General features: G+C 29.4%; 1 protein-coding gene across 2 annotated transcripts in view; it reads right to left on the bottom strand.

Annotated features, from left to right (window-relative positions):
- Window positions 1–6885: 6885 nt before the first annotated feature.
- LOC100208442 (kelch-like protein 5) overlaps window positions 6886–20076 on the bottom strand; it is a 13508-nt gene continuing 317 nt past the window's right edge. For both annotated transcript variants that reach the window (XM_065812750.1, XM_065812751.1), the window contains exons 2-6: window positions 16536–17450; window positions 16307–16447; window positions 9776–9956; window positions 9081–9280; window positions 6886–7336 (exon numbers count right to left, since the gene is read on the bottom strand). In XM_065812750.1, coding sequence (XP_065668822.1) covers window positions 7005–7336; window positions 9081–9280; window positions 9776–9956; window positions 16307–16447; window positions 16536–17391 — 1710 coding nt within the window. In that variant the 5' untranslated portion in view covers window positions 17392–17450 and the 3' untranslated portion in view covers window positions 6886–7004. The remainder of the gene's footprint in view (window positions 7337–9080; window positions 9281–9775; window positions 9957–16306; window positions 16448–16535; window positions 17451–20076) is intronic.

The following is a 20076-nucleotide window of genomic DNA, read 5'->3' as shown; positions in this document are numbered from 1 at the left end:
ACAATTTTTTAGCTTCAAGTTCTTGTTCTTTATCAAACCAGCCTTTAGATAATCCCCTTAATTGAATTCTTCTTTTTTTAATAAAAGTTTTTTCTTTTCTCTCCATATTACTAACACGACGCTTGTTCTTTTTCAATGAACCGGTTACAGTCTTACCACTTTGTGGTATACTTAGATACTCAAAAACGCGTTTAAGACTAGATTTTCCTTCATTAAAACTCAATATAGCTGAACTCACTCCAATTTCAAGGGTAGCTTTCTTCACAAACACATTTTTGGGACACCTAGACCAAATTACATTATTGATCCCTTCATTACAATTTTGTGTTTCTCCATGAACACACTTTTTCAATAATTGGTCATCACTTAAATCATTGAAATCACTTAATATAATATCATGAACCCATATAGGTAGATTAACTTTTGGTTTATAATTGTCATTTCCCTGGTCATCTTCTGATTTTTTCTACTTACACCAACTTTCAGATCCTACAAGACATAAAACATGGCGTTGTGATTGACTGTTGACATTGGTACAGTGAAAAAGTACTGCTCTAATGTTCTTTTTCATTTGGTATATCTTTTGTGTATCATTTAATTTGCAATTTTTAGCAGTTTGGCGAATAGCCATTCCAAAATAGTTCTGGATGATATTCACTGCCCTTTCTGTCTGATTATTTTTTCCAGTTAACTTTAGCCCTCCATGTTTCTCTTTACGACGATTACAGAGACGGGTTCCAATTCTTTTCTGAATGTGTCCAATGCACTCTAACTTTTCTGGTTTGATATCATACTCAGCGTAAGGATCACTTGCTACTACATAATTAAATGAAGAGGAGTCCTTATCTCCAAGATAGTACTTATATATGAGTCCATACAATTCCAATGAGCGTTAAAAGATATTAAGTGCACCAATTCTTTCCATTGCCCCTGAAAAGTTTGTGTGGTTTAAAGAACAATTGTGATTTGTTTTCCAGTTTTCATATTTAGAATGTTGTTTTCTGTTGAACCAAATTTGACACCCTCTGCAATACTTGCTTAATACATCTGCATCAACACATCGACCGCTACTTATAGCAGTAACTACACCATTAAGAGAAGAATGTCCTCGTTTCTGCCAAGTAAACCTGAATTAATGGAACACCGGCAGTGGATTTTTCAACAGCATTTGCTTTAATTTCATTTGCAGCAAACTTCATACAATCTTTAGCAGCAGAATCGTAAGCAGCTTGAATCAATTTATGATTATGTTGAAAAGCATTTACATTCATGCAACTCATATTTATAATATAAGCGAAACGACTCATAGGTTCATGCCCTTGACCAATCTCACGAAAAGCAATAATCATTCTTAAGTTAATATCAAATGCACTCCTGCCTTTACTTTGTGTGCTTTTGTCCGCAGTATTACTTGTAAAAGTGCATCATTCATATGAACATGATGTGCATTTGATTTTCAAACTGTGTGAAAATCCCATTCTCTTTGAATCATCATTTTGTATGGTTACTCCATTTTGACAATCTGGGCAGCTACCAACTTGCATTAATATTTCTTTGAGAATAGGAAAATACATTATTAAATTAAAATCATCTGAACACTGTTTTTCATTCAGTTTAAATTTGCTAAGTTTTTTAGCACTACATGATTTTTTTAGTAAAGTTGTTGTTTCGGTTTTACTTGCTTTTTGGAACTTGTTCCCAGCGAATGTCCTCTTCACTTTTCTTAAATGATTTATTTATTTCCCATTACTTTTTATATTAGCTATATTTAAATAATAAAAGAACTAAAATCCATAAACAACTTTATTAGTAAAGGTAAACATAAATATAAAGTTTTGTCATTTATTCATCTCTTATATAACACTGAACGTAAACGTAGTTTTTTTTTTTTTTAATCTACGGTATAGAACAGACTTAACCATCATACTAAAATTCAATTTTTTGAAAAGTATGCCAAGTATACAAAAATTAGTCCAAAACAAGATAGAAAAGTGTGTTGATAGGGGCCGTTGCTATGGAAAATTATTTTAACCAACTCGTTTAAATCTTAAAATAAACCTTTTGTGTTTATTTTTCTGAAAAACAGGTTTCAGAAATGAATTTAGGGATAATTAATTATCTTAAAACGATCTAAACTGCAAATTTGAAAAATTTGAAAAATATAAACTTTATTTCCTGGTAAACCACCTTAAATAAAGGTGGAGAGGTTAAGGCCATTGCTCTTGACATTTCTAAAGCTTTTGATAAAGTTTAGCATGCTGGTCTTTCCATAAGCTTTCTTCTTAGGGTGTATCTGGTAACATTGCCAAGATAATAGAATTTTTCCGTTCCAAACGTAGTATAAAAGTTGGACAGCACTCTTCTTCTTATTCTGTATCTTGAGAGGTTCCTCAAGGTTCAAGGTTTTTGGTTCTTGGCCCTTTACTCTTTTTATTTTACATTAACGATCTTCCATATATTCTAACATCTAAGGTGGCATTGTTCGCTGATGATACTATCATTTATTCTTGTCATGATAAGAAGCCAACACTCTCTGATTGCTTAGAGGGGGAATTTGAGCTTGAAAAGGATCTCACTTCTGCAACAGCATGGGGTTCACAGTGACTGGTGGACTTTAGTTCAGATAAAACTCAATTTTTTTCAGCCAATCGTTATCGCAACAATTTAGATCTTCCTTTATTTATAAACGGTAATGTACTCGATGAGTCATCCACTCTTCATCTTCTAGGATTAACTCTTACTTCTGATCTTTTTCTTTTAGACAAGGTGTAAAAACGCATTGTAAACGTTGTAGAACCTGCTCTTGCAGCCAACCTCCAACCATTATCACATCGTCATAATGTTGCTTCTCTTTCTCTTTTCTACAAATAATATAATGGGCATTGCTCTGAAGAGCTAGCGTCTCTTGTGCCATCTACTAAAATTCATTCTCGTGTTACTCGTCATTCTATTAAGTCTTATCCTTTTTCTGTGACTGTTCCTGTCACAGAAAGTAAGTGCTCCAAAAACTCTTATTTGTCTAGTTTTTTTCCTTGAACATCAGTCCTTTGGAATTCGCTTCCTTCATCTTGCTTTCCTGATTCATATAATTTGCAATCCTTTAAGTTGCCTGTCAATTGTTATCTTGCTCTACAATCTTCATCTTTTCTCTTCCAGTAACTTCCTACTCTAATTAGTGTTTGCTTGCAGCCATGTTGTAAGCGAAGATGTTTAAAAAAAAAAAAAGTTTCAAAGTTGTATATGAAAAAAATAACTTTTGAACTTTAATTGGGCTATCCTTTGATTTGATGTGGTTTGTAAATTTAAAAAAAAAATGTTTTTCAAAAGTATGTCACGTTAGGTCTTAAGAGTAGCGAAATTATTTAAAAAAAAATCATTCTATTACAATTACTATTTTAGATTTAATTGCATAATAACTATGGTTTTTTAACTTGAAAAAAAAAAATTGGATTTTTACAAGTTTTTAATATAAGAAAAACTTTTTAAATACATTTTTTATAAAACGATTATTATTTTCGAAATTTATCTACTAACAAGGTGTGCAGCATGAAAAACACCGAAACGCTGTAATACTACACCGTTTTTGTGTATTTAATGCTGCACACCTTTTTAGTGTTAATTAACACCGTCTTGGTGTTTATTTAGACTGTTTTGATTATTTCATATATATATATATATATATATATATATATATATATATATATATATATATATATATATATATATATATTTATATATATATATGTATATATATATATATATACATATATATATATATATATTATATATATATGTATATATATATATGTATATATATGTATATATATATATATATATATATATGTATATATATATATACATATATATATATATATATATATATATATATATATATATATATATATATATATATATGTATATATATATATATATATATATATATATATATATATATATATATATATATATATATATATATATATATATATATATATATATATGTATATATATATCGCAAATTAATCTGGCACAACCCTCCTTTTGCATAAATACGAAAATGTTTTTAAACTTGATTGCCAAACATTTTCCAACTTTTTTTTTTTTTTTAACATCTTCGCTTCCAACAAGGCTGCAAGGAACCTCTTATAAGAGTTGGAAGTTGCTGGAAGAGAAAAAATGAAGATTGTAGAGCAAGATAACAATTGACAGACGACTTAAAAAATTGCAAATTTATGAATCAGGAAAGCTCTATAAAAAAAGCGAACTCCAAAGAACTGATATTGAGGAAAAAAACTAGACAAATAAGAGTTTTTGGAGCACTTAGGAACAGTCACAGAAAAGGGACGAGACATAATTGATAAGTAACACGAGAATGAATTTTAGTAGATGGCACAAGAGACGCTAGTTCTTTAGAGCAGTGCCCGTTATAGTATTTATAGAAAAGAGAAAGAGAAGCAACATTATGACGATGTGATAATGGTTGGAGGTTGGCTGCAAGAGCAGGTCCAACTATGTTTACAATGCGTTTTTGCATTGTAAACATAGTTGGACCTGCTCTTGCAGCCAACTATGTTTACAATGCAAAAACGAAAGAAAGAAAGAGAAAGAGCATCATTAAAAGATCCGCCCCAGATATAGCAACAGTATTCTATACTAGGGCGGATTTGAGATTTATAGAGATAGAGAATAGAATCCGGAGTATGAAAGTGTCGAGCTCGATAAAGAGATGCAACCTTAGCAGATGCTAATTTTGCAACGGATTTGATATATGGTTTCTAAGATAGATCGGGAATAAGAGTCAATCCTAGAAGATGAAGGGTAGATGGCTCATCGAGTACATTACCGTTCATAAATATAGGAAGATCTAAATTATTGCGATAACGATTGGCTGAAAAATTGCTTTTTCCTAGCAATCAGAGAGTGTTGGCTTCTTATCATGACAAGAATAAATGGTAGTATCACCAGCGAACAATGCCAACTTCGATGTAAGAATATCTGGAAGATCGTAAATGTAAAATAAAAAGAGTATAGAGCCAAGGATAGAACCTTTAAAAGCCCCTGAAGTTACAGAATAAGAAAAAGAGTGCTGTCAATCGAGGACAACTTTTGTACTACAATTGGAAAGGAAGAACTCTATAATGTTACCAGATACACCATAAAAAGAAAGCTTATGGAGAAGACCAGGATGCCAAACTTTATCAAAAGCTTTAGAAATGTCAAGAGATAGCCTTAACCTCTCCACCTTTATCTAATGCACGATAAAACCTATTGGTTATTACTGTTAGCAAATCAGCTGTAGAACAAAAAGATCGAAATCCATATTGATGATCAGAAAGTAAGTTATTAGTTTCAAGATAAAAGATTAAGTGTTTGTTAGTTAAAGATTCGAAAATCTTGCTTATGATATGAAGAAGACTAATGGGACGGTAGTTAGACGAATCAGATCGCACTCCAGAATTTTTGAAAATTGGGATAACAGATGCCGCTTTCCAGCAGTCTGGAAAACAAGACTCTGAAAAGTATTTGTTAAAATAGTTTTGAAAGTATAGACGACAGCTCCGGAGAACACTTCTGCAAGACTATAACAGGTATGTTGTTCGGACCACAAGCTGTAGAAGCGTCTTAGCAGGAAATCACTTTAGGTACGAAAGCAGGAGTGATACGAATGTCAAGCAATGGATCAACCTGTTTGACGGCTTAATCAGGTAGAACGCAACTAGTGGAATCAAGAGATGATATTGATGAAAAGTTTTTAGCAAACAATTCAGTTATGTCTTTAGGTGAGGTGAAAGTCTGAACCATAAAAGAGAGGTGGAATTACAGGTTTGCCCTTATTATTGATACTAATAAAGATTCTCTAGAAGTCACGAGAGCCTAATTTTTGTGATGAAGTACGAGATTTCATGACCTGAGAATAGCGGGCTTTGGCGTAAGACGAAATCTTTTTACAATGATTTCTAGCAATATCATACAGACGTCTGTTTTCTGGAGAATTGTTTTACTGATAAATATGGAAGTAACAGTTTTGATTGGAAATTGCAGAAGTACAATGCGAGGAAAGTCATGCAAAAGAGTGAAATCGTTGAAAAGGACTAAAAGATTTCATGCCAGCCTGAATCCACGAAGTTACACAAGAAGCACATTTATCAGCAAGAAGCCGAAAGAAATCTACCCAAGGGCCATTACGAAGAAAATCACGGAAAAGTCCCAGTCAGCTTTACGGTGGTTGTAAGAGGTACGATGATAGGGATTCAGATGATGAAGAAGAATGAGATAATAGTTTTAGAGAGATCAAACCGTGATCAGAAGCATTTAAGGGTGAATGTGGAGAAACTGAGCACTGACTTGGATTACAAACTACATAAAATTTTCAACGAGAACACTATAAAAATCACAAACTACGTAGAAAACTGTAAAACCACAAACTACATAAAATTTTTAACGAGAACACTCTAAAAATCAGCTAGTTACATGCCGAACATGAAATCAGTAATAAATTTGGACGTCGAATGTCGGACCTCTAGATTTTGAGCCAGAAATCTAATTACTGCACCACGGCTGCAGTGGTTAGAGAGTTCACACATATACTGAATCCTTTTTTACTTTTACCTACAACTTACATATCAAATTATAGGTATACTTAATAAGGGGGCATCCAATATTAAATTTTTAAACTTTTGAAATTCAATGCTTTCGTTAAAAAAAGAAAAGAAATCAAATTTTATGGAGAGATACAAAAAGAGATAGTCAAACCGTGTACTTAACTACTGTCTTAATCCCCCCTCCCCTCCATTGTACGAGTTCGTACGTTTTTGGGTAATCACCTCCCTCCTTTATACCTGAGTACGTGCTTTATGGAAACCCCTAAATAAAATGAACAAGATATAAAGTACAATAAATCCATATAATATATATATCATATACATGCTTTTATTATATATTGTACATAAAGCAAACATTTTATATAAATATAGAAAATATATACATTTTAATAAATATACATATCAATTAAACTTGAGGGCTACTACGCAAGCGCCAGCACGTGGATGAGCAAGCTTTCCAACATCTACCCATTTGTTAGAGTCTGGATCGTAAGATTCAACTGCATCAAGGTATGCTTGCCCATCGTAACCCCCAACAGAATAGAGATGATCTCCTAATGCAGTCATTCCAACAGCATCTCTACAATTATTCATAGATGCAATCAAACTCCATTGATCACTTCGAGGATCATATCGCTCAACTGATGAAAACTGTTTTGAAGATTCACAACTGGCAGGAGCGTCATGACCTCCTGCAGCATATAAATAACCTCTCAGAACAGCAACGCCCACTCCTAATAAAGTTAAACAAAATTAAGATAAAAATGTTTTTATACAATAATAAAAAGACTTATTTAATGAATTTTCTTAATAACCAAAAATCTGAACCAAACTTTAAACTGTAGAACCTTTTATAAAATGATCAGTTTTCATAAATTTAAAAAGTATACTAACAAAAAATCTAAACAACAAATTTAGTTAAAAGTTTTTCATGTCTACTTGGCTGACAACTGGTGTAGACCCACTATAAATTTTTTAAAAGAAATTAAAAAACTTGATTACTTCTTAAGTTGATCTTGATTTTCAGCTTGTCAGTTTTTATTGTGCACTATTTCTTCTAGAAATTTTTAACCTTCCAAAAATCTTTGATCAGGCATAATTCTAACACATTAGCCTTGCTAATGTGCCAGAATGATCTTTTATCTGTTAATGATAAATCAGGATCAAGCCAGAAAAGAGTTTTTTTTAAGTTTTTTAATTAATAACTTTAATCTGACAAGATATTTTAAAATATAAACTTCTTCATTGACTGCTCCTCAAGAATGGAATTCAAAAAAGTAATTTTAATTAGAATTTACACACTAAAAATTAAAGGTAGAAATTTTTAGTTAAGGTAGGATATGTGATATACCCTTAGTAAGGTATAATTTTCTACCTTATAAGGTAGAAAATTATACCTTTGAGTTAGAAAATTGTATGACAAATAATTGTTTTTAATATAATTATCTACCCTAAAAGGTAGAAAATTATACCTTACTAAAGGTATTTCACATATCCTACCCTAAGGTAGAAATTTCTACCTTTTTTTTTTAGTGTGTATCTTTTATTTTCAATTTTACATCATTTAAACTACTCTAAACCTTTTGAAAAAAACTTATTTTGCTTCTTTTCAATGTTTTTTTATGATAAAGAACACTAGTTATTTGATTAACAATTTTGCATATATAAAACATAGAGGTACAATAAATTCTTTTGCAAGACCATGCTGTGAAATACAATTCTTTTGTGACCATCCTTTTAATCAATAAACTTTTGATTGATCAAAAGGATGCTTTCTCTGATTTTTAGACACCTTTTTTGCTTCGGAATTACTATTAACTTTTCTTTCTGGTCCTTCGTTGTTCTTTCTTTCTAGTTCAATGTTGATATCGGCATGTTCTCTATTTGAAAATTTACAATAAAGCTTTTATTTTTATCTGCAATGCAAATGTTCTTATCTGCAATGCAAATGTTCTTATCTGCAATGCAAATGTTCTTATCTGCAATGCAAATGTTCTTATCTGCAATGCAAATGTTCTTATCTACAATGCAAATGTTCTTATCTGCAATGCAAATGTTCTTATCTGCAATGCAAATGTTCTTATCTACAATGCAAATGTTCTTATCTGCAATGCAAATGTTCTTAGCTGCAATGCAAATACAAAAAAGTGAATCTTCATAATAAGTTCTTTTTTTCTTATTAAAATTAAACTTTTTTTGGATTAATAGAGAAAATTAAATTTATAACAAAATAGAAGTAGAAAAATTGGATTGCAAGAAATAGAAATAAAATTGCAAGTAATAAAAAAATAAAATTGCAAGTAATAAAAAAAATAAATTGCAAGTAATATAAAAATAGAATTGCAAGTAAATCCTTTGTATTTTTTTAGTTATAGATTTTGTCTGGATTTTTAGTGATCGCATGTTATCTGGATTACAAAATAAAAATGAAATTTTTTCATATGCTCAAACATTTTTAAAAATTTAAATTTTCGAAACCTCCTCTTCTTTTAACCATTGGTGCAGCTATTTTCCACTTATCAGTATGCGGATCATACACTTCTACAGAATTCAAGCACGAAGAACCATCTCTTCCTCCAACAGCATAAAGTTTATTGTCTAAAACAGCGACACCTACAGTGCTTCTAGGAGTGTTCATTTCCTTAACAAAACACCATTTGGAAGTTTGAGGATCAAATCTTAAAGAAAAAATATTAAATGATAAAAAAATTATACTATGCTGTTTGCATATGCTAGCCTATCCAGGGAAGGATGCTGAAATATAATCTGCAATCTGCAGAATTAGACAAATCAAAGTAATTGAAATTAAACATTTTTTAAAATAAAAACTATAATACTATTTGTTATTAATAAACTTATTTGCTGTTATGTTATATGTTGCTGTTATACATAGATTTTAAAGACCAAATATTGCTTTTAATTTTGAAAATTTATTATTTAGTTACCTATAATATATTTTTAAATTAATTTAAAATATAGACATTAGTAAATTAAGTAAAATTAATTGAAAATATCTTTACAGATGATTTTGTGTAGAGTGTATATTTTTTTCAAAATAAAATTAAAACGAAAAATGAATATCTTACCAAAAACAAATAATACTTATTGTTACCTTTTAACAGAAAGTTATTTTGAATTCCTATGGAAATTATAGTTTTATATAAAAAATTAACCTTTCAACAGTGTTTAAATATGACCATCCATCATGTCCACCAACAGCATACAAAGGCCCACATAAAACTGCTACTCCCAATCCATGCCGATGAGTCAACATTGATGTCATTGTCTCCCATTTATTACTTTTTGGGTCAAAGCGTTCAACATTATTCAATGTCATAAGACCATCTCGCCCACCTTGAAAAAAAATTTTTTAATGAATATAAATGTTAAATTTATAAAAATGATTTAATAAAATTATTAAAAAATTCTTGAATTCAGACCTTATGTGTGACCCAAATTTTACTGATAGACAAATTCAGACTTTTAAACTGAATTTAACTCAAAGTCAAACTTGGACTATTAAATCGAATACAGTTGGTTTAGTGCGCATTTTAATTGATAATACACATAATATTAACATTAGTTTATATTATGTGTATAAACTAATGTTTATATTTTATCTATAAACTGTTTATATTATCATTACATTTACAATACTATTAATCCAAATCATCATAAATTAACCAAAATTAAAAAACTTAAAAAAAAACAAACCCACATGGACAACTAACTTTATTGTCAAAAACATAACATTATAATATATATAAACTTATATATAACACTGTATATATATAAACTTATTCCTTTCATAACAACAATGAAAGTACATTTTTAAGTAACCATTTTTTATAAATTAAAATTATAATTTTTCAAATAGAAAGCTTTTATTAACCATATTTTAATACACGATAAAAAACAATAACAATTTGTGTCTAAAACAAAAATCTAAAATCTGATAATTCAGCAATAATGAGAAATCAAGTTATGCAATCGGGTAATTCCGCATCAAATCACCCAAAATTTAGGAAATTTTAAACCATGGGTCCTCAAATTTTTTAAAAACTTTCTTTGGCTGTAAATGTTCAAAAGGAAAGTTAACACATAAAATTTCAGCTAAAATGTTGAGCAGTTGACAAGATACTGCAATTTTAATATTAACCTGGTTTCCCAAAATGATCTGGTTTTCATAATATTATGAAAAAACATTTTTCTTAAAAAAATAAGAAATAAAAATGGCAAAAATATGAAAATAAACATATATAATGCTTTTTTGATGCTGAGTTCAATAGATGTACTTAAAATGCTGAAATGTTCAAAGAATATGCTGAAATGTTCAAAGAATATGCTGAAATGTTCAAAGAATATGCTGAAATGTTCAAAGAATTAAAAGTTAATAAAACAACTAGCTTCTATAAACCAACTTTAGGCAATATCTCAAAACAAACCCGTCAAAAAAAATTTTTTTTTGCTGTTAATATTTTCAGTTGCTTATAATCTTACTAGGCACAAAAAACTGGAAAAAAAACTGAAACATATAGAGCTTTAATTTCAAAGATATATCAAATTTTCAATGAATTATTTAAAATATTAAATTTAGTTTATAGACTCCTTAGAAGAAAAAAATAAAACAATTTTGTTATATTTAATAAAGTCTTATATGATAACTTAGTTATTTGATATTAACAACTGAAAATGATATCAGATGGCTTAATGATATCAGATGCATGCAAAGCCCAAGAAGATGTTATTGAAACTTTAAGCAACGAAGAAAATAACTATATCATTACGCTGTAATATTGAACTATCAAACTTAACAATATTATGTGTAAGACATACAAAATATTTGAAAATGTATCCTGTGATCCGTTCAATAAACATTCAAAGAAAATACAAGTAAGTAGATGTAGAATTTAAATATTTATGTATATGAAGGGTCCAGAGGAAAAGATGAGATAACCAAAAATCTCATTTTGAGATATGAGCAAAAGAAACTTTCCCAACTGATAAAAATGTGTGCGTATATTAAGTGCGTAACGCATTTTTCGTAGGATTGCCATTGTTTTTTCCCCTTTGCAATACGATATTATGAAAGGCGACAAAAAAATGCTACAAGATGGCACTAGCACAATTTTTTCAGGCAAATTTGGATTCTCATCATTTTTTCCCCTGGAGCCTTCATATACTTTTTTAATTTGTATTTTCCAAAACATAAACAATGTTTTAAACAATCGTGCAGATAAACTTTATACAATCCAATTACTTTTAGGAAATCTTAGAGTAGTTACGATAAATAAGTTACAAGTCATGATGAGCAGTAGTTTGAATATTGCTCTGGGAAAAAACTTTGCAAACCTTGTAAGCAAAAGATTGCCAGAAAAAAGATCTTAAAGAAGAGAAGCAAAGTCAGGGTGAACAAGATGAGGATTTTCTAATATCATCATTCAAATCAAAAAGATCAATGAAGAACTCGAAAATTTAATATATCTCCTCTAAAATCTCATGCAAAGCCATCAAAACATATACTTTCAGAAGGAAAAAAAAGTTGTGCACATCAACGAAATGGTAAGTAACGTTACTAGAAAAACTGAAAGTCAAGCCTATGTTCCCTCAAAACTGTGTTATAAAACATAATATAAAAAAAGAAGGCTGAAAACTTTGATGAAATTTTGAGCTTGATAAAAAGAAAAAATTCTATGTTCTGACAAAAGAACTATTTTCAACTTCTAACACTGGCACCCCCAAGTTGGTCAATATTAGAAAAAACAAAAAACTGCTTTTGTGTAATTTAAAAAAACAATATGTATTATACAAAGAAAACAATCCAGAATTACAAACAAGTTACTCAAAATTTGCTTCACTTAGACCAAAGTGGTGCATTTTGCCAGGTGCAAGTGGTAGACATACTGTTTTTGTTTGTTCTTATCACCAAAATGCCATATTGCTAGTAGATGCCTTAAATATTGGACTAAAGTATAAGGATTTACTTTTGAAAACTGTTTGCTCACTAGAAAACAAAGAATGCATGCTTGCACAGTGTGATAATTGTCCTGGTAAAGAACCCCTCACCAAATATTTATATAATATTTTTGGAGAATACGAAGATGATTTTGAGATACACTACAAGCAATGGCAAACTACTGATCATGCAACACTATTGAGTTTAACAGCAGATGTTCTGACATTTGTTGAACTATTAGTATCTTGCTTTGAAAAGCTAAAAGCTCATTCTTTCATTGCTCACTCTCAATCACAGTACCTTAACTAACTAAAATAAATTATGGATCAATCAAACATTATCATTATTGGTGACTTTGCTGAAAATTATGCTTTTGTAGTCCAAGATGAAATACAAAGCTATTATTGGAACACCCAACAATGTTCTTTATATCCATTAGTGATATACTATAAAGATGATAAAGGTGTGCTGAAACATATTTTTTACTGTTTTATATCAGACGACATTACACATGATGTAACTTATGTGTACAAAATATTCCAACTAATCAACTATATCAACCAATATTAAAACAAAATTTTCTTATCTGTCCAAATTACATTTATTCACTGATGGTTGCCCAGGACAGTACAAAAATTGTAAAAACTTTTACAATCTATGCTAACTAGAGAACAAATTTGCCCTTAAAGTTGAATGGAACTTTTTTGTTACATCCCACGGAAAGTCATCATGCAATGGTAAAAAGGTTAACAGCACAAGAAAGTTTAAAACGAGCATACAGAAACCAAATTCTCACATCAGAAGCTGAGTATGAATTTTGTATTGAAAATCAAGGTTGTTAACTTCATTTACATAAAGGGATTAGACTTACAATTGCAACATAAAGAGTAAAAAGAAAGGTACACTGGTAACACTATAACAACTCTACCTGGTACTCGTAGCTTTCATCAATTTATACATGGAGATAAAAGGGTTGGGGCAAAGAGGTGTAGTACAGAAACTAGTTATACAATAATACACAATCTTAAAAAGAAACAAGATATATTTCAACTTGATACTGTCACTTTAGGAAGTTATGTAGCTGTAGCCTATGATGATAAGTGGTGGATTGGCATTGTAACTGAAACCAACCTAGAAGAAGTTGATGCTAAAGTTAAGTTTCTTTACCCAAAAGGTCCATCAATTTGCCATAACTGGCCTGAAAGAGACAACTACTGTTTTATTCCTAACATCAACATATTGAAAAAGCTATCTGTTCCACAAGCTTGCTCTAGTTCCGGTAGAAGCTATGTGTTTGAAAATGCTAAAATACATATTCAGAAACATAAGAGGAAGTACAAGTAAAATGGCAACAATATTGTCAACTATTACAAACACAGTCACGATAACTTACATTTTCGATTTTTTAAATTATGATTAACTTATTTTTATTTTATTTACAAATATTTTTTGGGAATTTCTTGAAAAAGTACATCTTTGAAATTAAAGTTCTATGTTTCAGTATTTTTTCCACTTAGATTTTTTGTGCCTAGTAAGATTATAAGCAACTGAAAATATTAACAGCAAAAAAAAAAAATTTGACAGGGGTGTTTTGAGATATTCGGCCCTAAAGTTGGTTTATAGAAAATAGTTGTTTTATTAACTTTTGAGCATGTTCCTTTAACATTTCAGCATTTTAAGTACATTTATTGAATTCAGCATCAAAAAAGCATTAGAAATGTTTATTTTCATATTTTTGTTATTTTTATTTGTTATTCTTTTATGAAAAATGTTTTTTCAGAATGTTATGAAAACCAGGTCATTTTGGGAAACCAGGTCAATATTAAAATTGCAGTATCTTGTCAACCGCTCAACATTTTTAGCTGAAATTTTGCATGCAATATTTTTTTATAGTTAAGAATAATGTGTCAAAATATAACACAAAAAGAAGACACATGGTTCAATGAACTGGGTGATTTGATGTGGTTCAATGGACTGGGTGATTTGATGACCCATTCTTTAAAACTAATGTTTTTAAAAGAAATTTAACTAAAGTACAAAATTCAATTTTATAAAGGAAAAAGTTTGTAAAGAGTATTATTTTAAAAATCCCCTGTTTTTACCTTTAGAATATTTTGAAAGCGATAAAGAAGTTTTAATAAGTGAAAAATATAAGATTTTGTGCTTAAAGAAGACTTTTGGTTTAAAAAAAACTCTGCTGAAAATTTTTTTTTTCCCAATATGGCTATGTAACTCTTTCTGTTTCAATGAGGCTATAGCTCTAACACTCAATACTTCTGAGGCTGACAAATAGTAACGTTTTCTGAACTCTGTGGTAGCATTCAGGTAGGCTGATCCAATCAATAGCTGTAAAATAACAAAGTAAAAACAGTGCCATGTTGCATTTTTTTTTATTTCTAATTCACTCCTAACAAGGCTGCAAGCAACCACTATTAAGTTATAAGTTACTAGAAAACGAAGAACAGAGTTAAAAAGCAAGGAATGCTTGACAGAAGACATGTAAAGTTGTAGGTTGTATGAAGATGGGAGAGAGTTCCAAAGATTTGAAGAGTAGGGAAAAAACTAAACTTGCCTTGCCGCCTCCACCACAGGCAATGCACAGTATAATCTTTCAGTCACAGCAATTGGCAGATCAACTATAGAACGAGATAATAGAAAAACATAATGGTTGTCAGACAGTAAGTTGTTTGACTTAAGAAGGGATCTTTAAAATTTGTTTATCAAAAACTCAAAGACTTTGCTAATAATTCCAATGGAAATTATAATTTGAATAAATTTAAAATATGGAGTGTTAAAATATTGATCAGTCAATAACACTAACAGGGACACCATCCATGTGCAACATGACACTGTTAATACTCTGATATTTTGCAGTCTTTCAAAATAACACAAGTCTTCAATTGGACGCCGCTCCAGTAGGGTTGGCGGATTGACAACATTTTGACAAAACTGATGCTATGGGTCTCATAGCAGCCAGTCACGGTTTTGGCATAATGCAATGGTCACCAGGTCTAGCCAAAATACATAATTACCATTGGCAAGATGAGCGTTGATGAACAGCACTAACCTTCCCTTAATACAATCCATTTAAAGATAGCTTTGTTAACTACAAGGCTGCTGGGGACAGCTTGGGTACGAACTTGCTCTTGATATTTAACACTCAGTGGAATTTTATTTGTCACTAGAGTAGTAGGTGCTGTTTTTGTTAATCGTTGAGTGCGACAGCCTGACTCGTTATCAAGGATGACTTTCCTTAAAAACGCAATAATCATAATTAATGCCAGTCTTGATTCACTTTTTCTGGCTCTCTTGTTGATCAGGTATACCCTATTTTGTATAAGTTTTGATGTCAGTGTAATTAAAATTATTTTAATGATAAGTGAATGAATGCAACCAAATTTTCAACTGACCTAAAACCATTGTTTTTTTTTTACAAATAACAACTAAAACATTAACATTAATTCTGGCTTCAAGATGCACAAAATTTTTTATATTGGGTTTTTCAAAATGTCTTGCGGGCCTAACCAAACAGCAGACCTTTGCAGGCCAAATCTCACAGCCAGCCTGAAAAAACTTTGTGGGCCAAATCTCACAGAGGGCCTGTAAAAACTTTGCGGGCCAAATCTCACAGCAGGCTTGTACCTAGGGCCATTTTCTTTAGAAATTAAAACTTAAATTTGGGGCCCTAAAACTGTAAATAAACTATACTTTATTATATATACTATACTTATATATAAAATTTTTTTACCAATTACATAAAGCTTATTACTAACAACAGCAACACCAAACTGTAATCTTTTAGTTTCCATGGAAGCAGCTAGTGACCAAACATTTTTACGAGGATTATATTCTTCAATTCCAGTAGCAGCTCCTTTAACTTCATCAATACCTGTTATTTTTATATAAAGTTCAAACAAAGACTATAATAAGTTATATAAGTTCAAAAAATAAAACAATTAATAAAAAATTAATATTACCTCCAACAGCATATATCACACCTATTGTACCTTTCCTTGCCTTAACAGATTGCATACTATTTCTAGATAAACGATCTGGAAGTAAATGATGTTTCATTGTTTCTATAAACAAATCTTTACATTTTTCATCACATTGAATCATAGGTTCAATCTCATCAATTAAAAATTGAGGTGAAAGTAATGCCAATCGAACAGCTGGCAAAACTTTGTGCAGTTGATTTTTACGACTATCTGGATTATGATTGACCCATAAAGACAAAGCATGAAACACATCATCTTCTTTCAACACATTTAGCTCATCGCTTTGAAGAATCTCAACAAGTTGCTCACTATTTAGCAATAGAAACTCTTGATTTCGTGCCACATCACTAAAATTATCTTTTACATAACTGTTGGCAATATCAAACAATTGCTCACAAGCATGTGCATCTGCAAAGGCTCTTATACCTAAACAATTAGATGGATGTAATTGACTTTTCATAAATGTACAGCATGCATCCCGCACATCAGTTACTTGTAACAAGCAAGCAGATGCTAGTATATTTTCAACATTGTCAACACGAATTTCTATTTTACTTGTGTAAGCATAGTTTATCAGTGCTTCTAAAGCATCAGGATCAACATTATTAATTGTTACAACTTGCTGCTGACTCTCAGAGAGCTCATTTCTAAACATTGCACTAAAATAACTGCATAATGAAGATATAATTACTTTGTGAGCTGGAATTTTTTTGCATCCAGCTACCAAAATTATATCTGTAAATTCTTCACGATTGCGAAACTCAGCCATTTTTTTAAAAACCAAACTATAATATGACTCGCACTCATAAATTAAACGATCAACTGATTCTTCCATTTTGTTATATATTTAACCAACATGTTAAAAACCAGTATTAACTGATTTAAAAAATTTAACTAAACACAAATGAAAACTATATAAAATAACAAGACACTAAAAAAAAAAAAAAAATTTAACTAAATAAATTTTAAAATTTACAAAAATTATTCATAACTTTTCATAATTATTCATAAACCTATCAAAAAGCTATTTCAAAAAGCCCTTTATTTGAAAAAAACAAACAAAAAACAAAGTTTGATTAAAAAATATTTTTAGATAGCTACCTACACAATTAATAATCTTAAAGATAAAAATTGATTAGAACAACTTTGTAATGTGTAAACATATCTTTAACAAGTGTTGATTAAAATATTTTAACCATTTTTAAATTCTAAAAACACATTTTAAGAGTTCTATTGCATGTTCTTCAACATAAAAACAACCTTAAGAGTATTTAAAATATTTACAGATAATAATATAATAAATTTATACAAATGTGTATATATATATATATATACATATATATATAGATCTATAGTTTGTTGTCTTTGGGAAGAGCGGAAGGAAAAAAGTGATTCTTACGCCAACATATACGTCACTTTTAATTACTTTTGACTTTCGTCCAACATTTGCGTGTTGGACGAAAGTAAAAACCATTAATTTAATTACAAATAAAATGTTTTTAAAAAAACCACAAAAACACAAATTTAATTGACCAGAATGTTTTTAACAATATAAACAATGTTTTTATTTTTATTTTTTTTAATAAAATGTTTTTATTTTTAATTTTTTTAATAAAATGTTTTTATTTTTATTTTTTTTACTGTAAATCATGCACGGAGTGTTGCTACATCGACTATCTTATAGCCTGACTCGCAAGGGAGTGCTGCTACATCGACTGACAAATAGCCTGACCCGCAAGGGAGTGCTGCTACATCTACTATCTTTTAGCCTGACCCGCAAGGGAGTGCTGCTACATCGACTGAGGGTTTGGTTGGGGCAGGCAGTCTATCAAATAATAAAAAAAAATAATTCCGGTCTTGCATTTTAATTTTAACTTTTTGTCAACAAAATATGGAAAAAACTTTCGGACAACATATAAGGGTTCTATATATATATATATATATATATATATATATATATATATATATATATATATATATATATATATATATATATATATATATATATATATATATATATATATATATATATATATATATATATATATATACAAATTATACAATTTTGTTTAATAATTCTTTTAAATTTTTTTATGTTTATTTATTATACCATATTACTAAGACAATAGCCCTACTTCTTAAATATGGTTTAGATTTAAAAAAAAAACTTGCTTAAAAATTTTAAGAAAATTGTTGAGGAAAATAAAACCCTTAATTTAATTGCGGGTAGTTTTGCCAGTGCTGTGTTATACCAAATAGATAAGAAAAAATTAGCTTAATAACTTATGTAGGAATTCTTCCTAAAAATAGAACAATATGGTTTTTCTGCTTATACTTTATTATACTTGATAGTTTTATTTTTTCATTTATCTTCACTAATTGTTAAATTTTCAAATGAACATAAAGAATAAAATGGAAAAACTGAAACAAGAAAGAGCAGCTTAAAGGAAAAAGAAGAAATGAAAGAAAACAAGGGAAAGAAGAGAAAATGAAAGAGAGTAAGAGGAAAAAAAAGAAAAAGAAAAGTAAAAAAATCAAGAAACAGAAATGGTACAAGAATTCTTATTCAGACTCATCTATGTCTATTCCTGAGTCTAGCATTAGTGAATTTGTGAAAAACAGTAATTCTGACCGGTTTAAATATTTTTCAGATGATATTGTATCTTCTACTTTAGAAAAGGATGACTTTGTAATAGTATAGAGTACGAAGGGAGCCATTTTCTAGGGAAAATAGTGCACACTGTGGCAGATGGCTATGAAATAATGTGGCTAAATAATGAAGATAAACTTGTATATATAAGCCTTATAAGTGGCGAATTTTTATTTATATTTGTTCCCTTATAATAAAGGAACAAATATAAAGAAGAATCTGCCAACCAAACTTGTGTTCTCAACCCGGGTCATACTTTATACCAGAAATGTGAATTTATTCATTATTTCATTTGAATTAAATGTTGTATTTGCATTGCATCACTTCAAAAATATTTAATATTTCTTTGCAATGTTACATCCACTAAAATAAAAACATATATATATATATATATATATATATATATATATATATACATATATATATATATATATATATATATATATATATATATATATATATATATATATATATATATATATATATATATATATATATATATATGTATATATATGTATATATATATATATATGTTTTTATTTTAGTATATATATATATATATATATATATATATATATATATATATATATATATATATATATATATATATATATATATAATCACTGCTTTTAATTTTCTCTCATTGAACATGGTCAACTGTTAAAGCAATGGATAGTTAAATATTATTAACAGATAATATTTGGCTAACCTTTACAATTTTCTGCATCAAAACGTATAAGATTTTTTTTTTAGGAGGGGAGGGGGGGAATTAACAAGTTGTACTTCCCCCAAAAAAAACATCACATACGTTTTGATGCAGAATTACTAAATAGTAATGGCTAATTTTTCTTGACTTTTAAATTGTGAGGT

This window comes from Hydra vulgaris, chromosome 12, assembly GCF_038396675.1.
Source record: "Hydra vulgaris chromosome 12, alternate assembly HydraT2T_AEP".
In the NCBI taxonomy this organism is placed as follows: Eukaryota; Metazoa; Cnidaria; class Hydrozoa; order Anthoathecata; family Hydridae; genus Hydra; species Hydra vulgaris.
The sequence above is the reverse complement of the archived record's forward strand: the minus strand, read 5'-3'. Positions and strand labels throughout refer to the sequence as shown.